Source organism: Mya arenaria, chromosome 5 (genome assembly GCF_026914265.1).
Source record: "Mya arenaria isolate MELC-2E11 chromosome 5, ASM2691426v1".
Taxonomy (NCBI): Eukaryota; Metazoa; Mollusca; class Bivalvia; order Myida; family Myidae; genus Mya; species Mya arenaria.
The window spans coordinates 49,559,953-49,584,070 of record NC_069126.1 but is presented as its reverse complement, the minus strand read 5'-3'; the positions used below and the strand labels follow the sequence as shown (position 1 = coordinate 49,584,070).

General features: G+C 32.3%; 1 protein-coding gene across 10 annotated transcripts in view; it reads left to right on the top strand.

Annotated features, from left to right (window-relative positions):
• LOC128235244 (uncharacterized protein PF3D7_1120000-like) overlaps window positions 1-24,118 on the top strand; it is a 52,592-nt gene that overhangs the window by 5,142 nt on the left and 23,332 nt on the right. For 5 of the 10 annotated variants that reach the window (XR_008261163.1, XM_052950033.1, XM_052950027.1 and 2 more), the window contains exons 2-15: window positions 5,182-5,245; window positions 7,606-8,364; window positions 9,291-9,353; window positions 10,365-10,427; window positions 12,675-12,737; window positions 13,033-13,095; window positions 13,947-14,009; window positions 14,396-14,449; window positions 15,574-15,636; window positions 15,840-15,902; window positions 17,232-17,285; window positions 18,936-18,998; window positions 19,359-19,421; window positions 23,375-23,428. Coding sequence is in view for 9 of the 10 variants with exons in the window: in XM_052950033.1 (XP_052805993.1) it covers window positions 7,753-8,364; window positions 9,291-9,353; window positions 10,365-10,427; window positions 12,675-12,737; window positions 13,033-13,095; window positions 13,947-14,009; window positions 14,396-14,449; window positions 15,574-15,636; window positions 15,840-15,902; window positions 17,232-17,285; window positions 18,936-18,998; window positions 19,359-19,421; window positions 23,375-23,428 (1,341 nt within the window). In the remaining variant the exon portion in view is untranslated. Of the gene's footprint in view, window positions 1-5,181; window positions 5,246-5,883; window positions 6,478-7,605; window positions 8,365-9,290; window positions 9,354-10,364; window positions 10,428-12,674; window positions 12,738-13,032; window positions 13,096-13,946; window positions 14,010-14,395; window positions 14,450-15,573; window positions 15,637-15,839; window positions 15,903-17,231; window positions 17,286-18,935; window positions 18,999-19,358; window positions 19,422-23,374; window positions 23,429-24,118 lie in introns of those variants that run through there. The other 5 variants (XM_052950029.1, XM_052950028.1, XM_052950030.1 and 2 more) reach the window with 5 other exon arrangements.

Sequence of the window (24,118 nt, the reverse complement as noted above, 5' to 3'; positions counted from 1 at the left end):
GATACATCTTTGATACGTCAGATTTTATTTTCAGTATTCAGTGATTAAAAATATAATGGTTCATACAGGAGAGAAAAAAATCAATAAATTAACGAATTTATAGACTGTTTAATTGAAAACTGAAAGCGCTTTTTATTGCAATAAAACATCCGTTAATAATTCTGTATAGTTACGTCAAGAAACACAGGTCGTTAATATATTCATTAGCGTCATACGTATACGCAACTGCTACGTCTGAGTCTCATGAAGGTCGGTTTTATGGTAAGTTTAATCCGATCAAATTGAAGTTTTAATTATTATTATTATTATTATTATTATTATTATTATTATTATTATTATTATTATTATTATTATTATTCATGTATACAGTCGAAGAGGTCCAATAGATCTGACAGCGGATAAGCCCGCCTCTTTGAGTTTCTTATACACCTTTACTTTTTCCCAAACCTGCGTATCAATATATTATGATAAAAAGAGTATGCGCGGCACGCGGATTTTTTTTTTAAATATTTGGTATGCAGGTTCGAAATCAGTTTGATAGTATTTGTTGCACAGGATTTGGGTTGAAGAAAATCGAAACATATTGGTACGCTAGAGGGGGTGGGGAACACATCACATACACAATTTAAATTATCAACATTAATATTAATGATAGATGGAAGCTTTATATGTCATAAACTAAACGTTATTATTTTGTTATGTAATTTCATTTACATGGAAATCATTCTTTAATTACATCATAAAAATTGCAAATGGTTATATCATTCGAATATCCTGTTCACTATCTTATCCTTGACAAATATACATTGGTCCCTTTTGTCAATAGTTGTGACAATTGAAATAAACATCGAAAACATATTCTACACAAGGTATATGCAAATTAACAAAAATCTTACGTGAAATCTTAACAATTTAAGACAAAAGAACATCTTCACCTGATGCGAATTTGTCACAGGTTAGATATTGTCGTGGTTTTTTATAAGAAGTACAAACATATTAAATTGTTAGAACACTAACTATAAACGATATACATATAATGGCAAAATGAAATGCAAGTTAATTCACATATTATTAAAAAAAATGGTAAAATTATTTACAGATAATCAAAATAGTCAATCGAAAGAATATGTTCACCCTGTAGAGCAACGGAATATCCATGATGTGTTGTTCAAAATTCTTTAACGGAGCATCACGACAATATTTAACCGGTTCGAAGTTATGAATATATCATACAAAATATAACATTGCAAAACACGTACTTTTCAACGAAATAGATATATAATAATAATACAAGGGACTATTTATCGATATTCATCAAAGGTTTTTAACGAGTACATTCACCTTGGATAGAAACGAAATATCTTGCGTTTCAGAAAACGCCTAATGTCCGTATTAAAATATCCAATAATGTAAGGGTTGATACTTGTATTGACCATATACGACCTGAAAAGCACTCTCTGCCAAACAGGTACCTCATCCGATTCCCCAACATTTGTTGTAATCAATAGAGTTAAGCAAGGAACGTAAGATACAACATTTGTTGTAATCAATAGAGTTAAGCAGGGAACGTATGATCCAACATTTGTTGTAATCAATAGAGTTAAGCAAGGAACGTACGATACAACATTTGTTGTAATCAATAGAGTTAAGCAAGGAACGTACGAAACAACATTTGTTGTAATCAATAGAGTTAAGCAGGGAACGTACGATTACATTTGTTGTAATCAATAGAGTTAAGCAAGGAACGTACGATACAACATTTGGTGTAATCAATAGAGTTAAGCAGGGAACGTATGATACAACATTTGGTGTAATCAATAGAGTAAAGCAGGGAACGTACGATACAACATTTGGTGTAATCAATAGAGTTAAGCAGGGAACGTATGATACAACATTTGGTGTAATCAATAGAGTAAAGCAGGGAACGTACAATACAACATTTGTTGTAATCAATAGAGTTAAGCAAGGAACGTACGATACAACATTTGTTGTAATCAATAGAGTTAAGCAGGGAACGTATGATCCAACATTTGTTGTAATTAATAGAGTTAAGCAAGGAACGTTCGATTCAACATTTGTTGTAATCACTGGAGTTAAGCAGGGAACGTATGATCCAAAATTTGTTGTAATCAATAGAGTAAGGCAAGGAACGTACGATAAAACATTTGTTGTAATCAATAGAGTAAAGCAAGAAACGTACGATACAATATTTGTTGTAATCAATAGAGTAAAGAAAGGAACGTATGATCCAACATTTGTTGTAATCAATAGAGTTAAGCAGGGAACGTACGATACAACAGAGGCGACTGTTATCCAGCACATCATTTTTGTAATCAATTGTTGAATGATCCTGTTCTTGTTCATTATTTCCTTCCACTTTGTTGTCACTGTTTTGAGATGGTAGCTCATCTATGGGCTGTTTGTACATGTCCAGTGTGGACGTATCTAATTCAAATATGTTGCCATCGCTTTGTGGTATCGTTTTTTCCACCCTTAGCTCTAAACTTGTAGCTTTCTCAATGGAAACGTCTGTTCTTCCAGCAGGGAAGGAATGCATGGTCATTTTATACATGACCTTGGGTTTCTTGAAAAGCATCCAGTATATCAAGCAGTCCATATGTCTAGCAGTTAGGTGAATCGTGTAAATGAGGGCATTTGTATTGAAAGTCACACACCTAATAAAGATTTATCTTAGAATGGAAGCCGTCCAGCAGTAAGGTCGATCGTGTAAATGAGGGCATTTGTATTAAAAGTCACACACGTAATAGAGAGTTACTTTAGAATGAAAGCCGTATAGCAGTTAGGTGGATCGTGTAAATGAGAGCATTTGTATTGAAAGTCACACACTTAATAGAGATTTATCTTAGAATAAAAGCCGTCTAGCAGTTAGGTGGATCGTGTAAATGAGGGCATTTGTATTGAAAGTCACACTTAATAGATATTTATCTTAGAATGAAAGCCGTCTCGCAGTTAGGTGGAACGTGTAAATGAGGGCATTTGTATTGAAAGTACCACACTTAATAGAGATATATCTTAGAATGAAAGCCGTCGAGCAGTTAGGTGGATCGTGTAAATGAGGCTTTCTTTATTAATGTGGCGAAAATATTTTACACTGTAGACATTGATTATATGTGTTTGTTTCAATAGTTTAAAATAAAAATAATTAAAAGTAAAACTGATGTACCTTTTCACAATATATTTAAGCTATTCAAATCGTACCAAAATAACTTAAACTCCATAGTTTAATGTTCTTTGTTACGTTTTAAAGCCTCACTTCAATAAATTGTCTTGAGTAGTATTGTAAAACCTCAGTCATATGAAACTTTCTTGCGTAACTGTGTTACGCCTCAGTTTTATAAAACAGTTTGCAAAGTTTCTACAAACATCTCTTTCGTAACATTCCAAAGCATCAGACATATTCAACGATCACGTTTGACGTTTTAAAGCTACTCTTTGATGACAATGGCATGTGTAAGGTTCTAAAGTCCCACATCTAGGAGTCTTTACCTATGAATTACTCTCCTGCTTCGCCTCATTTCATTAATGCCTAATCACACGAAATAAAGCTATATTGCTGCATTAGGTAATAAAGTACCTATTCTTTAAAACGTTCATACATAACGTTTCAAATCTCAGTATAATATTTAAAATGACGTTACTTACTAAACCGCAGACACATTAAACTTATCGTCGTTTCTTTCTAAAGCATAAGTAATATGAAACATCACTGCTTAACATTTGAAAGTTCTCATTCTTTCAAACTCTCTTGCTCGCTGTTCTTAAGCCTCAGTTTTATAAACTGTTCCTGCATGGGGTTCTCGAACCCTCAGTTCTGTGAACATGACCTTCGTAACATTCTAAAGCTTTAGTTCTACTAACAGATTGTAGCTTGTCGACTCACTTCGATAGCGTAAATGGCGTTAACTACATAGAACGTTAATTGTACGTTTTTAACGTAACTTTAATTATGTATATTGTATAAGTCAACGCATATTTGTATTATGTTTAACAATAATGTAAGACACTGGGGTCTGTAAAATGATTCAGTATACGACACTAGTATATCGTAGAAAACAATCCTTATATTTACAGTTCATTGGTTTGACACTTGATGGTGCGTGCTAACTTGTAGACTCCAATACGGTATTTCTACATTATGAAACGATAGAAGATCACAGTAAACATTTTAGCATCACCAATCATTTAATTTTTTTTTTTCAGGTTTTAAAATACACTTGTTTTCAGTAATTAAAATTTTCTGTTAAATGCATTTTTTAAGTAGTTAAAGCTTTACCATTAAAAATTCATGAATGTTATGCACTTGTATGTATTGATTTTGAATCAGAGTGTCACTTTCAATGAATTAAACTAGAAATGTACATTGTCGACTTTCAGAAAATACGTCTACTTTCGGTTTATATTCTTGGCTTTTTGCTGTAAATGAAAGTTACACTTTCGATGTACCGGTAACAAATTCGTCAACATGCTGTGTAACTCACACTTGTATAATACAAACTATAACTAACAATACCGTACAATCTAACACTAAAAATAGTACGAAAAAACAGGTCAATATTTACTGCAGGATAGACTAGAAGCAGGCAACACTTTTGTTTACGTAGGAGCAAGTATTACTTCCCTATGTGGGGAGCTGTTCGATCAATAATGTAGTAGCGGCGTTACTGATGAGTGACAAGTATAAAACGCATGATTATTTAAACTTGTCGTGCTATCAAAATGTAAACTTGTAAGACTTTTAACGTGTCCGTGTTTCATGACTGTCTATATTTTGACGTTTGAACATCGTGTAATGTATATGACTTTTGACCATAACTTGTGATAATGTAATGGGCATCATTCTCAGAGGAAAACTTGTACATTTGTTATGGCCGACCAAGAAGAAACACACACAAGAATAAACCCTTCGTTTGGGACAAACTGCTTCTCTCTACACGCAAGGAACAGGCGATTTGGGTTATGATTTTGTATCTTTGCCAGATACAGGATTACATCTGCTGCTGTTGAGTTGTCATTTATAGAATACTTGTGATCAGTATTTCAGATTTATATATGTTTGTGTTTCGACCATCCCAAAGACAAAACGTAAAAGCGAGAATCGAAAAAAAGATTTATAAATATTAAACAAAAAAAAATTATGATTTCATTTCTTTTCATTTTCAGAACAAGTGCAAATTATTGTCGAACGTTCAAAACTGGATCAAACGCGAGGACAATTGAGTTCAAGGTTAATATGTCACATCTACATTTGCCGTCCATAGCACTGTGTTCTGACAGTTAAATGAGTAATGCTACCAAGAATGAAATAGTGCTTCAGATATTATGGCTATTTTGAAGCTCGATTGCCTGAATTTCAACATACAATGTTTCGATTCATTGTCATCAAGAAAAGCATTATAGTTATTTCCACCAGACACATATTCATTAAAATTGTAGTCTATTTGTTTTCATCGGAGGCATTTGCTGTTTCTTGTTCCATTCTTTTCCGTCTTCAGACGTTTTCTCACGAAGCGAAAAATTACTTAGAATAATCAAAACATGAATCCTTCAAAATAAACAAATAATACATCTTAGTTCTTACTTTTTGTGATCTATATCTTAAGGACATACATTGAACATACATTGAACTCACTAAGCCTTTGTAAAATATTTAAAAGCATTCCTTTAACGTCAAGTAGACACTCATCATTCTCTCTTACCCATACTGTTGACTGCTTTCTCAGCAATTGACCTCAGTTGTTTAAATTGATATGCGTGCATGTGTTAAACCGTAAGAATGTTTGTCAATAGGTTTAAAAAAATATCTTAGTGTTGCAATGTTTGGATACATGTGTGTTTAAACGATATCAAATAAGTGTTTTAAGCGTGTATTTTTTATCAAAAAGATCTGAATTAAACAAGGAATTAATTTACTTCTGATTATAATGCACGTTGGATTTCCTCGGTCTTCCCCGGAGATTTAAGGGTTATTACAATTAAGAAATCCATTCAAATCATTTGTTTATAACCTTTTAAATTCAAACTTAAATATATTTCACTAAGCTGTGACAACTAAAGTGACTTTGGCTTACGTTGGGATTATAGTGATAAATTTTTGTTATATTTACTAAGATAGATGCAGAAGCATTAGTTTCGGGTATGCACAGTAATTAGGGTATATCCTTCTCATCTCCGGACGACCCGATCTCGATTTCTGGCCGGACCTAGCCTAACAATTGGGTTATCTTCTGATACTCCGGATTCCCACAGAACACAAACAACTCTCGCATAGCATCGTGCTAATGAAAGAGAATAATACAATTTTGTTGAATATGTGCAAGTTTTACTACACATATCGTTGGTTTGAGCCTCAGTAGGGGAACATTCTCGCATCTCAAGAAATACGTATTACTGGTTTCTGACAGGAAATAAACTATTCATATCGGCGTACATGTGTAAAAAAAATATATAGAATATTAAGTAAGTTAACTGTTTCTGTTCAGTTAATATAGTTAGTATCATGTTAAAAAACTTCTGCCCCTTGTCAAACGCATGGGAAACTAAATGTTTAAATAATAACATTGTATGTTTACTCTTGTTTTTCTGTACATCTCAATCTGAAATATATTTTTATGTATAATACCCTTCCACTATGCACATTTCACACGTATCATTCTTATATCTTGATACATTGGCGTAGCTTAACAAAAGTATGAAAGAATCGATCGTTAAAAAATACAATGTTTAAAACGCCTAAATCCCTATAACGTCCTTTTTTAGTAGTTTGCGCTTGAATCAATTGCTACGAAGTAAAATTGTTAATAATCGGTTTAAACGTTATCTCATCGACAGCTTAACATAAATTTATAATCTTTATTATATTGTTCAAAATCCCGGGAATGCAAATTAAGCATAAGTGATACGCGATTGTAAGAGCTATTGAGTCAAGTGGATAACAATCTGTTTGGTCAAGATTTCCGAAGCTGGGCTATGCTGTAAATCTGCCGAGCCCTATGTTCTTGGTGTTTATATCGGTTTGGCCGTCAAGTGTCGGTGAGGTTAGTTTTAGCAGTACACACAATACATTGAGTTTGAAGCAAATATGTCTCTGCAATCCCAGATCGATGCCGATGTAATGTGTGTATCAGAACGTCTATGACTTGTGCCGGTCGTCTCCTGTAAATTTTCAAAGCGCCTCTAAAACCCCGATGACGGGAACACTAGCTATCCGTGTAATTACTTTACGAAACGCAATGCTTCCTATGTCATGCACTGATACTTCGTCACTTATTATTCGCTCCATACTGCTTGCAATGCTCTGAGGGTAACTTCAGCGCTTGCAACAGTTGAACCGTACCATGCCATTGTCTTCCTATTAACTAGTATACATGAAGAGTATATTTACATTAGTTGTGATTGCTAAATCATCTAAACAATACACGATAAAGGCTACTTGCTTTCTGTACTACACTTACATCAGTAATGAATAAAACATCAAAACAAATGTCATCGGTCATAACTTATCTCAAAACAACAAGTCTATTTCTATACAGTTCCTTTTTGTTATTCTGGTGACCTTGCTTATCATAAATGTATTTCTATTTTCAGTGATAAAGGTACTCATATGAAGATCAAGTTATACAAGTGAAATAATTAACTGACAAATGGTCATATATTCATCCCACAAATAAAACTTGCGCATTTAAAAACGTTTTAACTTCATTCCTTTTATCTTAAACTGCATTTGCAAATGACATGGCATCAAATCAGACTCAGTGTGAAATGTGCTGTAATGAAAATGCAGTCGGATATTGCAAAACCTGTGGGAACATTGGTGAAACGTGTGTTGAAATTCATAAGACAGGAAGAGCATTCAAAATCCACATTCTTAACATGTATGAAAAGGATGGGTGCAATCCAAGGAGCATTTTGTGTGATATCATACAGGCGATGTGTACACACCATCCGACTGAAAGAACGGCATTATTTTGTAAAACTCATGAAACTTTGATATGTGGTAGATGTCTACAATCCGATCATGTTTCATCATGCGGTGGATATGATGTTGATATGTGTAAAGATGCCACACATATTAATTGTGATCCGGCTAATGATACGACCGAAGCTTTATATATAATAAGAGATATTGCAGGTGACATTAAGCAAATGAAGGAAGAGATTGATCAAAGAATTGAAACAAATAATACCAACGTGGTAAAAGGCAATAAAGAATTGGATTCTTTGGAAATTAAACTAAAAGGAAAAATTAAAGATTCCAAAAGAGGTTTTAGTCAGGAAATATGTACGACTAACGACTTTAACCTAGACGCAAACTCATTGGGAAGTGCGAGTCAAGAAATGCAAATGGTATGTCATAGTATTGATTATAGCATCGTAACGTGAATACTTTGTATAATACAATATCGATATCTCATTTTAAAAGAGCAATGTATTGGAGATGGATTATAGTTATCGTCTTAAATTTAATCCGTTGTGCACTGTCTGTCCATATCCACACTACCTAAAGCATTTATCGACATAAATATCAATGGAATTTTTCTCTTCAATAACAGTAACAAAAATATGCACATGTACAATAAGTGTTTCCTGTGCTTCCTAAAACTGCCATTGATCATTTTGCCGTTTTTGACAACAACGATCACAAATCAATGTTATTCTCGATATCCAAACACGTAGCGAAACCCATTGTTCACACTATATGTTCCTCAACAAGCACATTTTTTGCAATAATTTCTATTTTCTCAATTAGCACATTCTTCAAAAATTTAATATAAACTTTCACAGAAATAGTTTAATTTGGCTCAGATTACTGGTGATTTTTACATATGATTAAGTATTTCGAACCTAAAATAGAACCTTAAATGTGAACTTGATCTTAAGGATTGAGCATAGGTTTTGAATGCAAAATACCACGCGTAACTGTGGACCAAAGGATAGTGCTACCAGTTGCAACCCTCTCACGTTAAGTGCCGATGTGGAAAATGATATGATATTCATGCAATAAGTAAATACGCCAGAATGCATCACTTTTTAATCAATGTTATTATTACATAACTGTGTAAAACTAAGTAGTTCCTTATCATGATCGCTTCTATGATGGAATCGTTCAACCGGCAAATCCACTGTTCACCTACCAACGCTTTAAACAAACAAAGTTTAACATTTTATTTTCGTTTAAAATTAATGAAAACATGTCGTAAAACAGGTTCAAAACAAGACACTTTGGTTAGAATTTTTAACTATTAATTGATCATATCATTATACTTTTCCAGACGCGTAATGAACTCATCGAAGCATTTATTAAAGCGAAACTGGACGCAGAAAAAGCAGAAATAGTGAGTAGATTAGAGAACAAGAATTTAACTTTAGAGTTGTAGATACACATGGCGTAGACGTCTTGCTATGTCAAAAAAAAACAGGGGTTTCTCTCCTAACTTAATACTTTTGTAATAATCGATTAAATCAGTACTATGGATGCATATATATGTTATTTTATCCAACATTTCAAAAATGTTTTTAAAGGAATTTGATGTTCATGAAAACTACGCACACTACTTGTTTCGAACACATATTGACGTCATTAGACGTGAGCTACAGAAAGCTCACGTTTATAAATGATTCTCAGAAACGTGGTATGGATTTTTTTCTTTTTTTCTTTGCGTTTTACTAATGATATAAGTGTTATCTGTCACAAAGTCTGGTAGGATCAAAACCATGTATATATAAATATATATATATATATATATATATATATATATATATATATATATATATATATATATATTAAATAACCTAAGGGCTGTTAGTGGTCTAGTTTTTTATAATTGTCTGCCTCTCATCAAAGAGGTCGTGATTTCGATCCCCAACTAGGGTTTCTCTTTGATGGCATCTCATAAAGGACACTACTGGTTTATGCCCAGGAAACGGACTCGAGAATAATTCTTTAAGATTTCGTCACATTCCAGTTAAAAAGATTAGTATATACTAATCACTCACGCATTTACATACAAACCATGTTATGCCGTGTGCTCGGTCTTCAGATTATCTGGTTACAACAATAATCAAAGAACCAAAAGGTCAATGCACTTTTTTTCTTTTCTTTACATTAATGTGTTTCAGACCGTTTATCATCTATACATATGCATACACGGGCCCAGACTATATGTATAATCTCGATTAACCTTAACCTGAATTTATTTATTATTATAAACAACAGTTCAAAGAAACATACATTGGTAATTATTATCTCATTTTCGGCTTTTTGCCTCCCTGTTTGTCTGTAATCAATGATTATAAGTGAAAAGCTAACTTTCCTTTTAAGAATGTCTTAAAACTTTTGATTGCAGGCACGAAAGAGACTCGAAAAAGAATCACTGCAAGCAAAACAGAGCTTAGAAAAGACTGAAAAGGTAGGATCAATAGTAAACAAACGGAAAATATGAAAAATACAATGATCCATTTAAAAATGCTAAATGTCACAACAGTATTTATCTTATTTAGAATTGTTAGATGTGGTATAATTAAGTAAATCTAACTAGAAACCAGGTTTTGTATATGAGTAATAAAGAAATATAGCCAATCAAATTCTTGTATGAGTGAAAAAATAGCAGCCTAAAGTAATTGGGCGATAACCATTTTTATATTGTAAGATACACTGAACTTAACCTATACCACACGCCCCTCAAACGCAATTCGAAGTTAGCTATTCACAAGAGCAACGTTCTCCTCAACTTTCAACACTATCCATCAATTCTAAAATAAGTAATTGTGCGGATAACATTTTTCTCTATTTTTAGTATTTGTGACATCGACCTTGACCTGCCGACCCCTCCCCAACACCTCAAAAGTTATCCCAATCTAGCTTTTCTCATAAGCTTCTTATAATCAAACTTCCATTAACATTCATCCGTTCTTATAAAAGTTAGTAGGTATAAAACATTTTTATTTCATTTATAGTAACAGTGACCATGACTTTGACCAACCCTAAACAGCAATACAAAGCTTGCTCTTCACATAATTAACCTATTAACCCGTCTTTCATTACAGTACATCCATTCTTACTTAAGCCTATGTTTAGGAACAGTGACCTTGACCTTGCCCGAACCCTGTCAAAAATCACGATTGCAAAAGCTCTTCACCTCTGCTTCCTACACAACCAACTTCATCACTATGCATTAACTATTATTTAAGTAATTCGGCAGAAACCTTTTTTATTTTCTAAGTTTGACTGTGACCTTGGCCCTTATCCCATAAAAGGCTTTTTAAAGCAGGTTATTTATATGAGCTACTAACACTACAACTTCCATTACTAAATTCATTAGCTTAAGTAATTTGGAGAAAAAAACATTATTCTTATTTAAGTGACAGCGTCGATGATGACCTCTCAAAACATTCCCAAGCTAGTTCTTCAAATAACATAACTACACGCCATTTTCCTCACTATCCCATCAAAAGCAATCACAAGCTAGCAATTCATATAAGCTATCTACACACAACTTATATTAATATCCATCAATTTTTTACTTAAGTTGATAGCTGAAAACATTTGTTTTTCTTTTGTTGGTAACACTAAACTTGACATTGACTCCATCCCCCTCAAGCTAGCTAGCTCTTCACATAAGCTAGCTACATATTAACCTTCATTACTTTCCATCAGTACTTGCTTAAGGGTTTGGGCCGAAACCAATGTTTTTGCCATTTTTCATTTAATAGTAGCATTGGCCTTGACCCCTCCCCCTATTCCAAACAGTCCCAAGCTAGCACTACATATAAGCTACCTACTCACTAACTTTCACTTCTATCAGTATCAATTTTTACTTAAGTTATTGGTCGGAAATCACTTTTTTACTTTTAGTTTCCTTTACCTTGACATTGACCTCAGCTCCCTCAAAAGCAATCTCAGTCTAGCTCTTTACATACGAATCCTCCAAACCATTCAGCAGCATTACCTTCCAATTATAACTGAAGTTAATGGAAAGAAACCATAATTTATATTAAGAAACACTGACATTGACGCACTCCCCCCTGAAAAGCAATCTAATACTAACTCTTTCAATATGCTTCCTATATAGCAAGCTTCATTACAATACATCAATACTAGCTTAAGTTTTAAGACGAAAACCATTTAGTTCTATCTTTTTATTAACAGTCACACTGGCATTGATCTCGACCCCTTCAAAAACAATCTTAAGATAGCTCTTAACAAAAAGTACCTACTTACTAACTTTCACTGCTATCCATCAATTCTAACCTAAGTTATATGGTTGAAACAAGTGTTTAGTTTTAGTTTCACTGACCTGAGCCTCCTTTACCAATATTAAGCTAGCTTTTTACATAAGCTTCAAACACAACAACTTTAACAAATATTATAATAATAGCTTACGTTTTGGTCGGAATTATTTTTTTAGTATTTTTTTTTTTCAAATTATATCTATTTTTATTAACAATGACTCTAATTGCCAACAAAAAAAAACAGAAATAAAAATGACATATTAAACTCTGTAAATATTTACTTGTTCTTTTCTTTCGATACTGGTTTCATTTTCTGAGCATGTTAATACTTATAAGGAAATGTTTTGACGACACGCTCAAATAGAAAGTCCTCATTTATACTTATAGCGTTTGTAAGAAAATACCCAACCCTCCTACTTTTTCAGACAAGGAAGGAGCTGTGTGACGAGCTAAAACATGTGAAACATGACCTTGAGACGCCCGAAAAGGTGTTGTATTTTACGAGCATATCGATTCAACTTCCCACAGATAATTACAGGGCTATATATATATATATATATATATATATATATAATATATATATATATATATATATATATATATATATATATATATATATATTAAAGGTCCAGTAAAACACTCATTGATCCTGGCATATAGCAAATGTGTGTTGTTGTGTAAGTATTCATTTCAATGCATTAATAGCTCGTATGTGATTTACAATTCAATCATTTTTAACATTGGTCTATATGTTTAAACAAAATTTCGCCTATTCCATTTCAGACAAGAAATAAGTACGACCGAGAGTTACTGCAATCAAAGAATGTTATAGAACAATGTGAAAAGGTAAGAGGTCAAGGATACGTAGTAATATTGTATGTGTATAAGTAGATACATTTCAAAATGAAAATTTTAGTTTAAATTCAACAAATTGTAATATTCTCTACGCTTTGATGCATATTTATAAATGTTAATTGACATTCTCAATATATAATGCTCAATTCAAAAACCTTTACCACTGTAGTATATTTTACGCTAAAATATTTTTTTCTATGTGAAACAAAATACATTATTCAAAATGAATTTTAGATTACTGTATTAATATCAAATAACTTTAATGAAAATGTTAGGGAAAATTAGTATGATAAAGACCCGTTATATGTACCACCATACTTTTTGATTTGAAAATATCATTATATTAAACTTATTAAATATTATCAAAATAAACCTTAAAATATGCTTTTCTTTGTAGAACACAATAAATAATTTGAAATGATTTTTTTTATTACTGAAGTCATGTCAAATAACTTAAATGAAAACTATCAGCGAAATATGTATATGATATTGACCCTTAAAAACTTAACGCAGTAGATTTGATTTTATATGTTGATATTGTCCCGTAGTACGAGTACCTGAGAAAAACGAGATAAAAACACGGTAATGGAGCCTTTTTGATGTATACTTGTAATTGCATTGAAATATTTAGATATAAGATGTAACACAAAAGTAATGTTAACATGTTAACAGACGAGGCAGGAACTGTGTGATCATCTGAAACTAGTGAAAAAATACCTAGATACATCAGTTCACTTGCTATCATTTAACATTGTACTGTGTTTAGCTGTAATTGTTTAGAAAATCTAGTGATCGACCTCCATACAGATGTAAGATGTAATACAGTTTGAATACGTTTACAGACAAGGCAGGAACTGTGTAATGAACTGAAACTAGTGAAACAAGACCTGGAAAATTCAGAAAAGGTGAGACCTTACACATTTTTGAATTTTATCGTAGAGATTTAAAGGCAGAGACGTGTTAACAATTCACTTTAGTCCTCGCTATCAAACAAATGCCTAGGGATACTTATAATATGATGATAAAAAGTCAATTTATATATGCCATTTTTATATAATCACTTATTAAATCAAAACTTTAAGAAACACATTCAATTAATAGCAACACAATGGAAACAACATGATTTACAAGGGTAAACAATTTTACTTGGTTTTGAACTACAGTCTTCATAAATTATTATATGACACTAGACTTTCAACTAAATTGGTAAATTTATAGATTATTCATTTATCAAGTAAACATTACTCACACAGATACCATATGCATGTTACAATATAATTTGCTTCTTCAGACTAGGAAGCAACATTGTGATGAGCTAAAACAAGAGATTGATACTTCGGAAAAGGTGAGACCTTTTACAAATTGGTTAAACGTTTTATCTGATAGATGTATCGATATGAAACTTTAAACATAGTATTTATGAAAACAGAGAAGGAAAAACAATTATTATAGTTATCAAACGTTTCACATGAGAAAATAAATTGCTTTAAAATTTTTGAAGTTTACTTGATCTTGATAATTTTCTTAATACTTATTATATATATTATTTCATTATAAAATCAGAAATGATGTTTTATATCACAATCAATATTAATGTTATTATATTTATGATTCTTGTAATTAAAACAGGTTTAGTTTTTAATAGGGAATATTTCTATTTAATTTACATACAGGTTGTAAATAATATGTCGTTCGAAATTGGCACGTTAATACTTTATAACTTCGAACATTTCGACGTTTCAACTTTTCATATATTATCGATGATTAAGAATGGTAATGACTTATTCTTTTTTGTATAAATGTTTTCAAATCACACTATCTGGCCTTATTTGCTCAGATTTTAAACAATCTAACAACTATTTTGTGAAAACAATATGATAATGATTAGAATCATGTACAATGAACGTGGCAATTTTACATATGAACCGTTTTGTTGTTTTTGAATGACAAAAAAACGTGCATTAGTAGAATGACCACGCACCTGTTCACATCAACCAATAACATAAATGCAATTAATCCTCGTGCAAGAACCAGTGGTGAGATTCTGTCATTCACGACAAAAATGGAATTAACTATCGTTGACTGCTGCACTGTTCACAGCATTTACGGGTGGGTAAAGATTTTCACATCACATGAAGATGTTCTGGTCGATTGTTTTGACAGTGTCAATATTATGCAGAGTGATGGGACTCTATGGGCGAGTGGTTGTTGGGGTCGGTTGTCGGCGGACTATTGATTAGATACTAAAACATTAATTGTGCTCTTCCTCTCACATTTGAGAAAAGAAAAAGTCCGTTTTCGCGGTCACATGACCAACTGATTGTAGATCACGTGGTCTACTATCTTATCATAAACTAAAATTTACACGGCACCTTGTTATTGGACCGATTTGTATGCAAGTGACAGGATAATATGTATTATCGTAATTCATACTGATTACTAATGTACTAATTTCATACATGTTTACAGACAAGACAGTCACTGCGTGATGAGCTGAAACAAGTCAAACATGACCTTGAGACGTCCGAAAAGGTGTTGTATTTTACGAGCATGTCGATTCATCTTCCCATAGATAATTACAGGGCTATATATATATATTACAGGTCCAGTAAATCGCTTTTATTTATCTTGGCATATAGCAAATGTTTGATGTTGTGTAAGTATTCATTTAAATGCATAAATAACTCGTATGTCATTTACATGTTTAAACTTAAGTTTCGCCTATACCATTTCAGACAAGAAATACGTACAACAAAGAGTTACTGCAATCAAAGAATTTCATAGAGCAATGTGAAATGGTAAGAGCTCAAGGATACGTAGTAGTATTGTATGTGTATGAGTAGATACATTTCAAACTGAAAATTATAGCTTAAATTCAACAAATTAAAATATTCTCTACGATTTGATGCATATTTTAAAGTTGCTAATTGGCAATTATAAATGGTAATTGACATTCTCAATATATTATGCTCAATTTTAAAACCTTTCCCACTGTAGTTTATTCTACGCTAAAATATTATTTTTCTATGTGAAAGAAAATACATTATTCAATATGAATTTTAGATTACTGAATTAATATCAAATAACTTTACTGGAAATGTTAGGGGATATTAATATGATATTGACCCGTCATATGTACTATTAGATTTGAAATTATCATTATTTTATGCTAAATATTAAATCTTATTATTGAAATATACGTTAAAGATAAACTTTTCTTTGTAGAACACAATAATTTTCAATTAATATTTATTACTGAAGTCATATCGGATAGCTTAAATGAAAAGTGTAAGGCAAATATGTTGTGTATGATATTGACCCTTAAAATCTTAACGAAGTAGATTTGATTTTATATGTTTGTATTTTTCCCGTAGAACCTGAGAAAAAAACGAAAAAAAAAAAAAAAACGATAATGAAACGTTTATGATGTATACTTGTAATTGCAATGACATATTTAGATATAAAAGGTAATACAAATGTTTACATGTTAACAGACGAGGCAGGAACTGTGTGATCATATGAAACTAGTGAAACAAGACCTAGATAATTTAGATCACTACGGATTATTTGACATTGTACAGTATTTAGCTGTAATTGTTTAGAAAATCTGGTATTCGGCCTTCATACAGATGTAGTATGTAATACAGTAATACGTTTACAGACAAGGCAGGAACTGTGTAATGAGCCAAGACCTAGATGATTCAGAAAAGTTGAGACTTTACATGACCATTTTTTTTTAATTTGTTAAGGCAACGAACGTGTTAAACATTTACCATAGTCATTGCTATCAAACAATTGCCTAGGGATAATTATAATATGATAATATTAAGTCAATAAATACATTCCATTTTTATAAAATCACATAATTAAAACTTCTAATTTTAGGTCTCGTCTTCAAACCCTTTAATATAGGAATCACATTCAATTAATAGCAAGGCAACGGCAACAATATGATTTACAAGGGATAGCATTCCTCACAATTGTACTTGATTTTAAGGATAGTCTTCAGAGAGTATTCCAAGCCACTGGACTTTCAACTAAAGTGTTAAATGTATAAATTATTCATTTTAAAGTAATCATTCCTCACAACGATACCATAAATATGTTACAATATATTTGTTTATCAGACCAGAGAGCAACAAAGTGATAAGCTGAAACAAGAGCTGGATATTTCGGAAAAGGTGAGACTTTTTACAGAATGTTTAAACGTTTTATCTTATAGATGTATAAAGATGAAACTTTAAACATAGTATTTCTGTTAATTATTTTTAGAGAAAAGAAAAACAATAGTTATGGAACGTTTTTAAATGAGAAAATAAATGTCTTTATTTTATTTTCGAAATTTACTTGATCTTGATAATTTTCTAAATACTTATTATATATATTCTATAAATCTATTATCACAAATGACTTTTTATATCACAATGAATATTAATGTTATTATATTTATGTTTCTTATTATTAAAAAAGGTTAAGATTTTTATACGGAATATTTCTATTTAATTTCCATACAGGTTGCAAATAATATATCGTTCGAAATTGGCACGTTTACACTTTATAAATACGATCATTTTGACGTTTCATTTTTTCACATATTATCCAGTTTTAAGAACTGTAATGACTTGTTTTTTCTTTGAATTAAATTTTTCAAATCACGCTTTCTTGCCTTATTTGCTGAAATATTAAACAATCTTACAGATAATTTGTGAAAATAATCTGATAATCATCAAAATCATTTACAATGAACGTGGCAATTTTACATATGAACCGTACTGAAGGTGAAGGTGAATAAAGTTTGTAATTTTGTTGTTTTTGAATGACAAAACATGTATATTAGTAGAATGCACCTGATCACATCAACCAATAACATATCTGCACGAACCACGTGCAATAACCAGTCATCATAAATGACGGCTTAAGATTATAAGTATCTTCCATGGCCGAGAGTGTAAGATAGGTTCATTCCGACCCGAGCGTAGGGTGTTTTGCGGAAACAAGGTTTACCGATGGGATGAACCTATCTGACACGAGCGGCTATAGTAGATGCTTTTTCTCCCACCTCAGGTAAACAAAATTAAGTAAAAATGTTTTGTTTTTTTTGCCGGAACTCTTTTGTGCTTAGTGAAAATAATTGCGAACGGATTTGCATTAATTCGTGGTTGTCATGGATATTCGCGCAGTGATTCAGAGTATGTAAATGGTCTGATCGGTCTTTAAATAGTTCTAAGAAGAGTGAAACATTATTTCTTGAAAGATGCGTGAAAACTGTTTTCTGGTGACATTTGAAGCGAGAAATAATAAGCTCGCGTTCTAAATATTGCCACCAGACAAGGTTTTCATGATGCGCTACAAACGGCAGTCTTTAACAAGGGAGGTTATTACAATGTGGTGACCATTAAAAGAAGTTCCATACGGGCATTTTATCTTCGCCCGTGGGCGAGATAATAATTTCTAGCATGGTTAAATTAATGGATCTACTAATCTGAGGTGGGAGAAAATTCGTTCTTCCTTATCCTTCCAAACGCACAAAAATGAATATAGTCTATCATACAAACAACACGTGTAAAAAACCCACAATAGCTCTACCTTTTACTGTTTGGTGAGCTAAAATAAAGTGAAGCAAGACCTTGGCAATGTCAAAAAGGGGAGACCTTTAATAAACATGCACATATTTACAATGATGTCACACAGCATATGTTATGTATGGCAATGTGTAAAGATTTATATTCAAATAAATACATGAATATCTTTTTGGAAAAAAAACGTTGGGAAGTGTCTTCGTGAATTGTTTTCGATATTTTCAAACATCATTTTCGCCTTTTTGCTTACAGAGAAGAAAAACGTTCGAAAAAGAGTTACTGCAAGCGAAGGTGGTCATAGAACAATCTGAAAAGGTAAGAGCTATAATATCCGTAGCAATGCTATATGTCATATCAGTACATGAAATTGAATAATTAGAGAGTACAATTTTAACATTTGAAAAAAATCGCAAACATTTCATACATAGTTTAATGTATTGATGTTAAATGATGTGATCATTTGTATTCAGTTAAAAAAAAAATTGAATGTACAATGTAACCATTGTCACTGTTGGTTTGTATGTTCCGTTATTTAAGGCGATTATACAATCTGAGAACGATGCGTTAAATAGCACAGTATTTGAAAGTATACGATCTTTAGTTGCAATTGTATAGCATTTTAGTAATCGTCTCACATACAGATGTAAAATGTAATAAATGTTTATACGTAAACAGACAAGGCAGAAACTGTGTGATGAGCTGGAACGAGTAAAAAAAGACCTTGATAATTCAGAAAAGGTGAGGAATATTAAATACATGTTCTTGAAAATAGGAACAAACTAACAGGGAGTGCACGTGAAGTAAATCATTAAATGTATCGCTGGATATTTATCAAATAAATAGCGGTTCGTTAGGGGATCTTAACACTGCAGTGCAATACGGCCGTATTTCGCTCTTCTGACGTCACATCATAACAAGTATCGTTGCGCAATGTTAAAATGAGGTCATAAAACAAAATAGTGCGTTGTTAAAATGGCATTTATTATGAAAACGTGTTGCTTTAAAGTTATTTAACCAGTAATGTATATAATACAAGGGTTATTAGTACTGCATTAAGATCCAGAATGTCGTATTCGAATACAACCTCCCGGATCCAAACGCAGTACAAATAACCCTATTATACCTAATTTGTATGACACTTCGTACACACGCGTTCATCGATTGATAAACGCAATTGCCGAAAGGCAGTTCATTTAAGGAATGGAACTTAAAGTGTAAATATATGGAGATGTGCATTAAGGTTGGTGCAAGCATTTCTGTTTCTTGTATGGTAGATATTAACTTTGAAAATATGTTTCCCACAAGTTAATATTTCGGAACAATTGAGACCTTGTTTGTATCTTTAAAAGTCTCTAAAATTCGTTTAGCGTGTCCTCAAATCTGTGGAAGATGGAATTGTTAATTTCGAATAAATACTTAAACGTAAAGGTATGGTTACATAATTATGTTTGTTTCGAAGCGGAACGTTGGTTATTTGTTTAATTGTTTGTGGTGTTTGATCGCAAAGATACTGTTGCAAGCTACCGATTATTTGAAGTATTTTAACACATAACTATTGCATTGCCCTGCGTCATTAAGTGGAATCCAACCAATTTCAATCAAACATCTGTGATTAGAAACTAATCGTGTTAACACGAATACAACGCTAGCAGCTTAATTTTACACTTTGTCTAATTATTCCTTCTCATAGACGGCACAATTATATCAAACTAAAATGAATATGCAAGCAAAGGTCGCAGAAACGTGGTGTATACTTTGTTACTAAGCGTTTTTCTACCAAAGGTATATTTTAACAACCTCATTGACCCAAGCCATTTAGAGACTGTTCGGGCCATGTTTTATATGCTGTTAACCAAGGACCTTTAAAGTGGCAAAGTGTTTAAAGTTTTCAACAAAGTTAATCAAAGTGCCGTCAAACATAATAATTGGTAGTAATTGATTGCATAGCGTTAAAAACTTCAGTCTTTAGGAGAAATAACAGTAAAAACAATTGTTTTTTACCAATTTAAAGTCTTTTTGAAATATCTATTTAGTGTATATTAAAAAAAAACGGTTAGCAAGCTATCATCTGCAATAAGTCGCGTTGAACTTACAAGGGAGTCGGCAATGACATTAACATAAATAAGGAAAGGTAATGGACGGATTACAGACCCTTGAGGTACAAAAGCACTGACATTGCTAACTTCAGATAACGTTAGTCACAAAATTACTATTTGCGACCTTTACGACAAATAATGAGCAATTCAATTGTTTACATTGTGTTGAATGCCATATTCTTGTATTTTGAAAATAACACCTGTATGCCATAATATGTCAAAAGTTTCGCAAAGCTCACGGAAGACCATGCATCTATAACATTAGAAGTAAAAGTTTCAAATGACGAAATTTAAGTGAAGGACCAATCAGTTGTCATAATCAGATGTTTTAAAAGTTGATTATCTCCTCTTTTATAATTTTAAACAGTTCGAGTGTTAGTGTTTTCAGGATCAGAACTACCTTTAATGAAAAGGTACGTTTCAAAATGATAGCTTATTTAGCTATGGGTGTTTAAAATATCGACTTCTAATGAAGCCGTCACCCTGGTTGGTGTTGAAATTATATTTTGCATAGCAGTAATTGCTTGAATGTCGCTAAATTTGTGATTCCTTGAATAAAGTTGATCTTCATTTAAATCAACAAGGAGAATACTTTTATAACATTTATCGCTTATATGTTCCACAGCTACGCTCCCAAAATTCAACATATTAATGTGGAGGTAACGCGAATTAATTTCCATCAATCTTACAAAAGTAATTCGTCGGAAAATATTTTTCTACTTTTAGTAACACTGACCTTGATCTCAGCACCCTCAAAGGCAATCCCAAGCTAGATCTTCACATAGGCTACCTACACAACAACAATCACTACTTATCCATCGATACTAGCTTATATATTTGGGGGGAAATCAATGTTTCTGCCATTCTTTATTTGTTAGTAACAGTGACCTTGACCTTGACCCCGCCCACCTCAAACGGAGTTCCAATCTAGCTCTCCACATAATCAATCTTTCATTGCTATCCATCAATGCTAGCTCAAGTTGTCTAGCGAAAACAAAAACTTGGCGAAAGGATACCCGTCAGTCCGCCCAACGAAATCCCCAATCTTATAACTAAGTTTTCATTTAATTCCTAGTTAAATAGTTAGTTATGCAAAATGTATAAGCTAAAGATCTATTAAATATGGTTTGACATTTCATGACCATCAGCTTGAGGTATAACGTTTATTTTTTGAACAAAAATGCCCGAAATGGTTAATCAAACTATGGTCTAGAATGTGAGAGTGGTCTAGTGGTATAAATATCCACATCTCATTCAAAATATTGTTGGTACCTTCCAAAGTCCAAACCTTTTGAAATGAGCATGCCAATCAAACAGACAGGCTTAAAATATAATAAATGTCAACACTTTAGATGAGTATTTGATTATTTCCTGTGATATTTAGCGTCTACTGAACCTTGCTAGAAAGGTTTTAATAACACGTCAGCTAAAATAGTTGGTGTCCAGTTACAATCGTTTGAAATATAGTTTTAGCTCTACTCAAATAAAAAGAAACAATCATTATAAAATGATTTTACCAGACGTGCATTTTTTTTGTTAAAGAGTATGAAAATGTAAACATTGTTATACCACGATACTAAACAAGTTTCCTCACAATATCTGATGCCCAATTCAAGTTATGAAGCAGAAACCATTTTTCTATTTTAGTAACAGTGACCTTGACCTTGGCCCCACCAGCCCCAATATCGAACTTGACTTGTATCTTCTGATGTTACACCTGTGTACCAAAAAATGTTCAAATCTGTCAAGCCTTTCAATGAGTTATCGTCCGGGAACCATTTTTCTATTTTTAGTAACAGTGATCTTGACCCCACCTGCCCCAATATCGAACTTGATCTTTATCTTCTGATGTTACACCTGAGTGCCAAAAATTGTTCAAATCCGTTTAGCCTTTCATGAGTTATCGTCCAGAAACCGTTTTTCTTTTTTTAGTAACAGTGACCTTGACCTTGGCCCCACCAGCCCCAATATCGAACTTGACCTGTATCTTCTGCTGTTACACCTGTGTACCAAAAAAAAATTCAAATCTGTCTAGCCTTTCATGAGTTATCGTCCGGAAACCATGATAACCGACCGACCGACCGACCGACCGACAGACCGACCGACCGACCGACCGACCGACCGACAAGCTCCCTCCTATATACCCCCTCAAACTTCGTTTGTGGGGGTATAATAAACATACATAAAGCACTCAGCTATGACTCGAGTCGCCTATGAAAAGTAAGAAATAAAAAAATTGAACTCCAGAAATGTGCGCTTGTCATTTTTGTCGATATATTTTTCAAGGCACGATATTCGAGTATATGTATCTGAGTATATATATATAAAAATAAGCAGACTTGCCTTCTTAACGCTCAAAAATAAAACAACTGTAAGTTATGCTGATAACGTGTGTTTCAACATAACCAATCCTTCTATTTTGTAGACAAGGAAGGAACTATTATATAAAGTCAATTTATATATGCCATTTTTATGTAAAGTCATTGCCATTGGTCCATGTGCTGTGATCACATAATTAAAACTACTAATTTTAGGTAGACATTGCTCACACAGATACCATATGCATGTTACAATAATTATAAATTGCTTCTTCAGACCAGGAAACAACAATGTGATGAGCTGAAACAAGAGCTTTATACTTCGGAAAAGGTGAGACTTTTTACAAAATAGTTAAACGCTTTATCTTATAGATGTATAAAGATGAAAATTTAAACATAGTATTTATGTTGATAGAGAAGAGAAAAACAATAGTTATGAAACGTTTTAACATGAGAAAATAAATGGCTGAAATTGTTTTGAAATTTGCTTGGTCTTGATAATTTTCTTAATACTTATTACAGATATTCTTTAATTCTATAATCACAAATGCCGTTTTATATCACAATGAATACATAGTTATATATTTGGTTCCTTATTATTAAGAAAGGTTTAGATTTTTAAAGGAAATATTTCTATTTACTTTCCATATTCCAGGTTGTAAATAATATATCGTTCGAAATTAACGTTAACATCTAAAAAGTACTAGCATGTCGATGCTTCAACTGTAATATATAATCGTTTTTTAAGAATGGTAATGAGTTTTTCTTTGGATTAAATATTTCAATTCACGATGGCTGTTCTTATTTGCTGAGATTTTTAACCATCCTACATATAATTTGTAATGAATAATCTGATAATAATTACAATTATTTACAATTTACGTATTACATTTTACATATGAACCGTATTCAATGTTCATTTTTGTTTTTGTTGTTGTTTTTGAATGACAAAAAGATGTGCATTGAATGATATGAGTAGAATGACCACGCACCTGTTAACATCAACCAATAACATATATGT